Source organism: Cibotium barometz, chromosome 35, assembly GCF_041138505.1.
Source record: "Cibotium barometz isolate CiBa-2024 chromosome 35, ASM4113850v1, whole genome shotgun sequence".
In the NCBI taxonomy this organism is placed as follows: domain Eukaryota; kingdom Viridiplantae; phylum Streptophyta; class Polypodiopsida; order Cyatheales; family Cibotiaceae; genus Cibotium; species Cibotium barometz.
The window spans coordinates 20196632-20205686 of NC_141080.1; the positions used below are offsets into that span (position 1 = coordinate 20196632).

The 9055-nt window shown below is 41.5% G+C and overlaps 1 protein-coding gene and 1 pseudogene across 3 annotated transcripts; both read right to left on the bottom strand.

Moving 5' to 3' along the window:
• Positions 1-1052: 1052 nt before the first annotated feature.
• LOC147618205 (uncharacterized) lies at positions 1053-3670 on the bottom strand. 3 transcript variants are annotated; one of them, XM_086774645.1, is made up of 8 exons: positions 3537-3670; positions 3081-3181; positions 2704-2766; positions 2520-2599; positions 2306-2414; positions 2061-2220; positions 1801-1964; positions 1053-1689 (listed from the first exon to the last, which is right to left on the bottom strand). In XM_086774645.1, the coding sequence occupies exons 2-8, from the start codon at positions 3081-3083 to the stop codon at positions 1312-1314; spliced, it is 957 nt and encodes a 318-aa protein (XP_086630771.1). In that variant the 5' UTR covers positions 3084-3181; positions 3537-3670; the 3' UTR covers positions 1053-1311. The 3 variants fall into 3 exon arrangements, with proteins under 3 accessions (XP_086630771.1, XP_086630769.1, XP_086630772.1); XM_086774643.1 differs by having other exon boundaries at positions 3528-3661; XM_086774646.1 differs by having other exon boundaries at positions 3481-3624.
• A 3678-nt stretch (positions 3671-7348) lies between these two features.
• Positions 7349-7974, bottom strand: LOC147618206 (polyubiquitin pseudogene; annotated as a pseudogene).
• Between the last annotated feature and the right edge of the window lie 1081 nt (positions 7975-9055).

The window sequence follows — 9055 nt, forward strand, 5'->3', positions numbered from 1 at the left end:
ATGTTGTCACGGATGTATTTGATGATGTGGACTATGGTCGTATACATGTTGAGGATGACACTTATATTGGTGATGACATTATGCAAGTATGCAGATTATGCTTCTATGGATCATGTTTATGTGGACCATGCCTTGATTGAGTTGCAGGATGATTCATGTGTTAATGGCATGGGTTGGCATAATTTAGATTATTATGAGGCATTCTTCTTTGATGCCCATAGATGTCATAATGATGTTGGGCTAGATGACGATGCATGCCATCATGATACATCAATTTTTGATTCAAGCATTGATTTGGATTGCGAGGCGTTCTTATGTGAAGCTACTCGTGGATATCTATGCATTGATACAAATACCGTTTGTAGGGCTCATTGATGCGGCATTTGATCATGACATTCATTTTTGATCCGGATACATATTCATGTCATGATCTCAGTGGCATATTTTGGGGATTTTTGTTAGATCCTAGCATCCGTGGTGATTACCGTCCAATCGTTGAACGACGACACTTTGTGTTTGATATTGTAAGAGAGAATAGTTTGTAAAAAAAAAACATCTTCTCGTAGTACATGTACAATTTAGACACATAGATCTTGGGCATGGACTAGTATGGACACATCTTTAGAGTAAGTGACTATATAAATCACTTATTGGACAACTTGTGTAAAGCTGTGTGTCTTTTGACATATTATCCATTGTCACCTTTCTTGGATCTTATGACCCAAGCTTTCATGATTGATTCATGGCAGACTTTTCATGTTTAGGTGGCTACTCCTTATGAGATTGTGTGTACTCCGTTCCATGTATAATGAGTGTAGTTTCCTTATCCCTCACTAGATCCCTTTCTTGCACAGGATCGGGGTAGCCTTAGGCTGGTCCAAACTAGGCATAGAGGTTTGCCCGTAACAAATTGCTGATAGGATATGGAGCCGTGGAAAACCCTATGATGGGCCTTTTTCTTCCGCCCAGCACAAAAATAGTAAAACCAAGATGTGATGTCTCCCATCATTTTGGTGGAGGGGAAAGGGGTAATCCTCAATGAAAAGCTTCCATTTTGTTTATCCGATGAAACGGTAGTGAACTGTAGCATTTATTTAAAAACATGGGAAACCAATATGCTTTTAGAAAGCTAACTCAGGTCTGTTGACATGAAAACAAAAACATACTTGCTCATCAGCCGCAGCTGAACTTTCAACCCATAAACACAGTATTTGTTCTGTACAACAGTGTACTCCACAATCAAAACTCACCATGTGAATAGAGGTCCCAACTCAAGGTATATGGATGAAAGCCAAAATTGATATGCCAAGGTCAAGTCGGTTTCACAACCACAAATCTATTCACAGAAGACACAATTCTACCAGCAGATATAGCAGACCCCGAGGAATGCTTAACATTGCCAGTAACAGAGCTCTGCACAGCCGCCACATTCATCTTTCTTCTCTTTGCAAGCAGCTGCAGCTTCTGACCAGAATCAAGAAGAGAAGGATGGTCTTGTTTTGAACAGTGCGAAAAGATTGATGATGCATTAATGGCTGCCCTCTTCTGTTTTTTATTGATTTCAAACTTGTGAGCAAATTTTGTTTTTGAAGCCTCCTCTGTATCCTCCTTTGAAGGTGGAAGAAGCCTGATGCCAAGTCCTAATTTCTTAGAATAAGCTGCTTCTGCATTAACTCGTTCTTTTTGCACCTATAAAAAACAATCACAGTTTCTTAACTACAAAAGCAGAGACTATCTTTTGACCCTAGATATCAAAAAAGCCTTTTCCTACCCTAGTTAAGGAACAGACTTGCTCCTCACCCGTAATTGAGCTCTGAGTGACCTATTCAAAGCATAGTCTTTCTCATGCTTGATATTGGACACCCGTTGCATGCGCACCATTAAAGGTTCTGCTTCTTTTGCCTTCTGTACATCTTCTCCCAAGTGTTCAAGGCGATAAAAAGGGTCTGCCAATTTTCCCCTGTCTAAAAGTCCAAACATCCAAAATGACAACAGTATACAAAATGTCACAACTGATCAAATAATTACACTGTTATGGATACCCAGAAATCATTACCTACCCTCTTCAGAAGGAAGTACAAGTGTTTCAGCATCTTCTGGGTCAAAAACTTCCGTTTTTTGCTCTGCACCACTGATGATGACATATTCACAGTTTTGAGGATCAGTTTGTATCACAATCTCTTGCCTGCAGCATGCTGCCTTCATCGTAAAACTCCATATCTGTGGCAGGAAGCACTATTTTATGAGTACAGCGTCCCACTTGAAAAGAGACCACTACAGCTTGTACAAGATCTTTTAAATTCACCTTTGTAGAGTAGTAATTTCCAACTTGCTTCTTCTCTGCATTGAAACGCACTCCTTTTGCAATCATAGAATGGCAACCGCCACACCAAATATTGAAAGGCATCTCGAATCTATCCAATTCAGACATCGTTGTGTAAGTCATAATTTTGATCAAAGATTTGAGGACTTTTTCTTGCAATAATGCTATTTGATAAGAGCTAAAATGCAAACTTCACCTTATGATCAAGATGCCTTGGTCCAGTTTCCTGGCTCTCTCTCTTAGAGCATGCTGTCCATGAAACTTGTTCAATGAACCCTACCAACACCATGCCATTGAAGCTTGATCAAACCTCGAGCTCAGATATATACTTACATGCAGCAGGTTTCATATTTGTAATGATTAGAATTTTTACAACATACCTGCTTTGGCGTCCATTCTGGAGGATAGTAGAAGTTATCAGCTCTGGCAGCAGCAAGAGACGACTGTACCAGCAATTACAAGAAGACTTGTCAGGAGGCATTGCGTACATTAAACATCCAGCACACTCTATCATTGGAAATTTCATTGGATGCATGCACAGTGCACACTCACAACCTAAAATCACCTATTTCAAATTTAAGATTCGACACATCCTAATGAATCCGTTGCTGCAACATACAACTCCATAAAAGGCACCCCCAAAAAACTGCTAAAGCAATCACATATCACAAACATCTCGCTAGGACCAAAAATGCCATTCCCGGATCTTTGTTTCTTCCCTTTTGCAATTCAACAAAAAAAATGCATCAAGCCGTACCATTTGTTGCCTCTTCTTCTTGTGATAGTAGGTATGGTCCCTTGCCCTCTAGTTGTGATAAAAAGTGAAAATTCCTTGAAACCTTCGCTTCGCTCCTCCTCCTGCACATGCAAACCCAAATTTCCAAAACTTTCCGTAGCCTATGCCTTCACGTGTCCATTTGCAAATTGAGTGAAACTGGGGCCTGCAATTCAGCCTTGATATCCTTCATGATATTGACTTACTCCTCCCTTCTATGGATTCTTTTTATAATATAAAAACCTAGCCCTGATCCGCTTATAATAGATGCCATCACTCATCTGCAGACCGCCCCCAAACTTGGGAGAGAGAAAAAGAAAAAGAAAAAGAGAAAAAAAAGGGTTCCGCCCAGATTACGAGAGCTTGATGAGGATGCGCATACCCGGGGCAACTTGCAATCAGTGGCGTTCGAGCGAGGACAACTAATACCTCAAATACCTGTGGCGGTCGCTCCAGATGTGACCCCGACGCCCTTCACTCGGTCGCGCTCTCTGGTTTAATACCTCTTGGTGATTTTTGTGCTTTAATTGGATTAACTAAATCGAGTAATTAGTGGATATCAAAAGCTATAAAAAGGTGCATTTGTTTTATTCAACTAAATCGACTAATTAGTGAAGGGATGTTGAGGTTAGAAGCTAGAAACTGGAATGTTTGGGTAGCCTTACCCGCCTATACAAGTGCAGCACACAATTGTATCGAAGCGAACTCGTGTTTGCAGATTTATAGAACGCTCTTAGTTCGCTAAATTTTGCAGCAGTGATAGTTCACCATGTGTCTCCACTTCTGTCTCATTAAGCTGAAATGGGTCATCTTATACGTGGTTCTTGATGATGTTGGTTACAACGTCTAGCGAAAGTACACACACGCCCAGCCTTATGTGAGAACATTCTACAAGTGTCTTGTACTTCTGTATAATTGGATTGTTGACTATATTGTATGCAAGTATTCTAACTACTTCGGAGGCTAAGTCTTTTGATATGCGAGTCCTATCGAAATTAGTCGACCAATAGATTAGGGGTAGATATTCTCTCCAAAATGCCTCTTGCAATGGCATTCGCTGTGGAAGTGACACTCATTAACACATCTATGATGCTAAGAAGTTGGGTATGTAGCTGGTTGCCTGTTAGCAGCCGACAAATGTAATCTAGAAGTAGGAGCATTATACTTGCTTGCCTAGTCATATTCTTTTTGCAGTTGTAATAAGCACACCAGTGTGCTTTAACACCGTATTTGTTTGCAGCATCTAGTAACAGTGCACTTGCTAGTTTAATATTAGTGTGCAACTTTCACTTCTAGTACGATGTCGGCTTGTCAGAAATAAACACACGCTGCATAATGCAATGTTGCCGACAACAATATCTCAATACGTCATTGCTCATTTAACATCTCCACATACCATGTGGAAGCGTTTGGCATTAGCAATTGTTTTTTTTTCCTCGAAGTCCTAATTTCTACAACATGTCTTCTTTGTAGACATGTCTTTCCCACATTTTGGTTTGCCATGTTACCTATAGCAAAAAAAAAAATAGATTTTTATTGATATACCTCAAAGGAAACGTTCAAAATTAACAAACATACAACCGTGCAGTTTTGCTTATAAATATCTTGACGTGATCGAACGAGCATAAATTTGTAAACATACTTGGAAAGGGTGCTAGAGACGCGTCTGATATCGATGAACTGCAAATCTATGCTTATAATCGATGGAGATCTTGAAATACCTCACAAAAAGGATAATTACAAATTGGTTAGCACATCTGAATTTGAGTTACATGTCGTCGTTCAAGTCATGAATTTTGTGCTTTTTTGTGCAAGTGAAAAAAAACCATACATAAAGTATGGTGGGGAGTTGGCACAGTCCTCCCCATAATTTTATAAACATAAGGGAACGTGCCCTTCTCCCGTTTCCCAAATAACACTTTGGATATCGAAAGTGGACCAAAGATACACCTTCAGTGTTGAAAGTGGACATTAGTTTGTTCAAATATAAAAGAGGAATACCTTTGTCAGTCTGCGATACTGAAGTCGATGATGTGACGAGTCTCGTGTGATATTGTTTCACGATCGCCGATTAATGTAAAGTTATAACCGCTATCAGTGCGCACGAGCTATCGTCGATCTCATAAATCGAAGCCCCAATCAACAAAAAAAACATTCAAAATTAAAGTGGCTATCAATGTAGCGTGATCAAAGAGCTAAGCCTAAATAGGGCATGTTTAAGGAGCTTCTTTCTCAGGATGTTATCTATTGGAGTGCATTTTTTGCTACATTCAGTGCCACGTGGCTTTGTTGTAGTCGCTTGCTTTCTTGTAAAGCAACTTAGGCTACCCAAGGTAAAAAGGGTACACGAGGTAAGACTCCAATGGATCAGCTATCAACTTATTTTTTTTTAAAGGAGGGCATCAGGGTCATCAATCTACCATATATTAAGAGAGCAAAGAGGCTTTCACTCTCTCTTTCATCAAGCGTACTTGTTAGGCAATCTTAGGCTTCACCCAATTCGATAAGCTAATCGAGCCTGCAATATAGCCAATGAGATGTGCTAGCGCAAAAACTAAGGCTGCTTTGTGCCAGTGTGGCTATGTGTCTCTCGCTCCTCATGGTGACTACTAGCACATCCGGCACCACGTGCAGCAATCTGCCTGCTGGGGCAAACGTTTCCATACCAACAACCATTGAGATGCCAGTCAAATAGAAGCTGTAGGTGGCCTACTACGTCGTGGGCGTCCAACATTACTCCTTCAATAGCTCCGCCTAGGTCCTCTATAATGCCACCGCCGATCTCTACTACATCAGGCACGAGGCCTCTAAGGGCAAGCTCGTGGGGTCGGCCAACACTTCTTCTTGCCACACCCCAACACTGGCAACTGCCAACCGTCGTGGGAAAACTTCATCACTCATGAGCTCGAGTCTCGTCACCACCAAAGCCCTCGAGATCGTTCCCGTAGACCCTGGCAGCATCAACTGGAACCACTTTAAAGCCACTAGCGAGAGTGGAAGTGTGTAAGATTATATACTCTTCATCAATGTGTTAATCAAACACTTAAACTGATTTAGTGCTTTTAAGCTTTTCATGTGTGTGTGTGTGTGTGTGTCCAGCACTACTCCTTCAACAGCTCCGCCTAGGTCCTCTATAATGCCATCGTCGATCTCTACTACAACAAGCACGAGGCCTCTAAAGGGCGGGCTCGTGGGTGGCCAACACTTCTTCTTGCCACACCCCAACACTGGCAACTGCCAACCGTCGTGGGAAAACTTCATCCTGAGCTCAAGTCTCGTCACCACCAAAGCCCTCGAGACCATTATCGTAGACCCCGGCAGCATTAATTAGAACCACTTCAAAGCCACTAGTGAGAGTGGAAGTATGTAAGATTATATACTCTTCATCAATGTGTTAATCAAACACTTAAACTGATTTAGTACTTTAAAGCATTTTTTTGTGTGTGTATTCTTGCTTTTTTACAAAAAAAAAGTGTGTGTGTTTTCTTCAGGGAGCTTCTTGATGCCGTCACTTACCTCTACAGAGAGTTGAAACCAAGGGCAGCATGCCTCCTTCCAATTTTGACGGTGCACAAGTTAAAAAACTTGTGTTAATCAAACACTTAAATTAATTTAGTGCTTCTAAGCTTTTTATGTGTGTGTGTATTCTTCCTTTTACAAAAAAAAAAAGTGTGTGTGTTTTCTTCAGGGAGCTTCTTGACACCATTACTTACCTAACATAGAGTTGAAACCAAGGGCGGCATGCCTCCTTCTAGTTCCAATGGTGAACAAGTTAAAAAACTTGTGAACCGTCGTTAACCTTGGGCTTTACAGTCGACATGTTTACCTTGGGCTTTACCAGCATCATGTTTACTAGCGAGACTACCATTGGAGGCAACCTCTCCTAAACTAGCTAAGACTCCAATGGATTAGCAAAGTACTTTTACCCTGCTCTTCCAAGTACTTCTGCCTCTCCTTTGGCAAGTACAACTACCCTATCTTCCAAGTACCTCTAACCGGAGTATGTGGATATACAGAAACACTTAATCTACACTTTCAACCTTTTAAGAATGAATGTGAAGAAGAGGGCTTTGTTTAATTTTGGGTGGTGACCAAGTGTTTCTTTGACTTAGGGTGGTAAAAAGCACATGCCTCCTTCAACTCTTTCAACCTTTTCAGAATGAATGTGAAGAAGAGGGCCTCGTTTAATTTTGGGTGGTGACCAAGTGTAAGCAGAAAGAAACCTTGGCTCTCAAAAATGGTAGCAGCCCTTACCAACCTCCATGCAGGTGAAGGACCAGGTGGAACATGGACTCTTTTTGGATGTTGTAATCAATAAGGGTTCGACCATCTTCATGCTGCTTATAACAAAAATTAGCCTCTGCTGGTTGAGAGGAATCCCTTCCTTGTCTTGGATCCTGGCCTTCACATTGTCGATGGTGTCAGATCTCTCCAGCTCTAGGGTTATGGTCTTTCTGGTAAGGGTTTTCACAAAGATCTACACACCTCCACGCAAGCGAAGCACCAAATGGAGGGTGGACTCCTTCTGGATGTTGTAGTCGGCGAGGGTGCGGTCGTCCTCTAACTACTATCACGGGTGGAATGCCCTCCTTATCGTGGACCTTGGCCTTGACATTGGCAATAGTGTCGGAACTCTCCACCTCCATGGTAATGGTCTTGCCCGTACGATCTACATGCCCTCCTTATCGTGGACCTTGGCCTTGACATTATCGATGGTGTCGGAACTCTCCACCTCCATGGTAATGGTCTTGCCCGTACGAGTTTTAACAAAGATCTACATGCCTCCACACAAGCGCAAGATGACATCAATGGTGTCGAAACTCTCCACCTCTAGGGTAATGGTCTTGCTAGTAAGGGTTTTAACGAAGATTTGCATGGCTCCGCACAAGTGCAAGGCGTTGTCGATGGTGTCAGAACTCTCCACCTCTAGGGTAATGGTCTATTCTTTGTAGCCCTAGTTAATGATGTAGTAAGCTCTTCATCTTAAGAGTCCAGGTCAGCAATGACTTCTTTCTCTTTAGAGATCAAGGAGGTGGTGAAATCGTCTATTGCTTACTTGCGTCGTATGTAGGATTGGTCTGCTTCCAGCATATCAACAATTCTTTGACTCTCAAGGGACAAGATTAGTGGCCGAGCACGTTTTCTTCTTCAAATCCAATAAACCTTTTCATCTCTGAAAATATAAATAAGCTTTCAGGCCTCATACTTTTCAGGTAAGAAAAGAAAGGCATTCCTGTTTTTCCACATTGTCCAGAGAGAAATTATACCCTTATGATATTCCACAGTTTAGTAGAACAGCCATTAACTTCGCCTAATAAAATTTCTCTCCAATTGAGAGTAGTAGGATGAATCGACTTAATGCACATGTGAAGGAATTCCAATACATTGGTGTTCCAATCAAAGTTAATGAAAAGGTGGGCGATTGTTTCCTCCTCTCTTTTACATCCGGGACATATGCCAAACCCTATGCCAATCTTAGCAGCGCGCTGGTTGTCTAGTGAGCTTTGTGGACAATAAGCCACATAAGGCAAGACTTCTTAGGAGCTATCCTTTTAGACCATATATGGTGGAATCTCAATTTCCATTGATTTCTATGCCAGTTAATGACCCATTTAGCATTGAGCTTGACATGTAGAGAGGGAAGAGAAGGGTTAAGGAATGCGCATAGCAAGTTGGTTTGGAAGGGCTAGCTACTAAAAGATTGAAGGAGAATAGGACCTCTAGCTTGGATGAGGGGGGAGAGGACAGTATCCCATAAATTCATTATGTATTGGATGAGGTCCAAATCCTAAACATTGACCCTAAAAGCTACTTGGAACTCAGGTCTAGTGAGCCACCTTTTTGTGGTCAAAGTGCGAGATGTCAACCCAAGTCTTAATACCTTTCTTAGAAAGTGTGTGAGCTCTTTTGAAGAGATGGGGCTGGATCATGTTTTTTAAAGTGAAGAGAAAACCAAA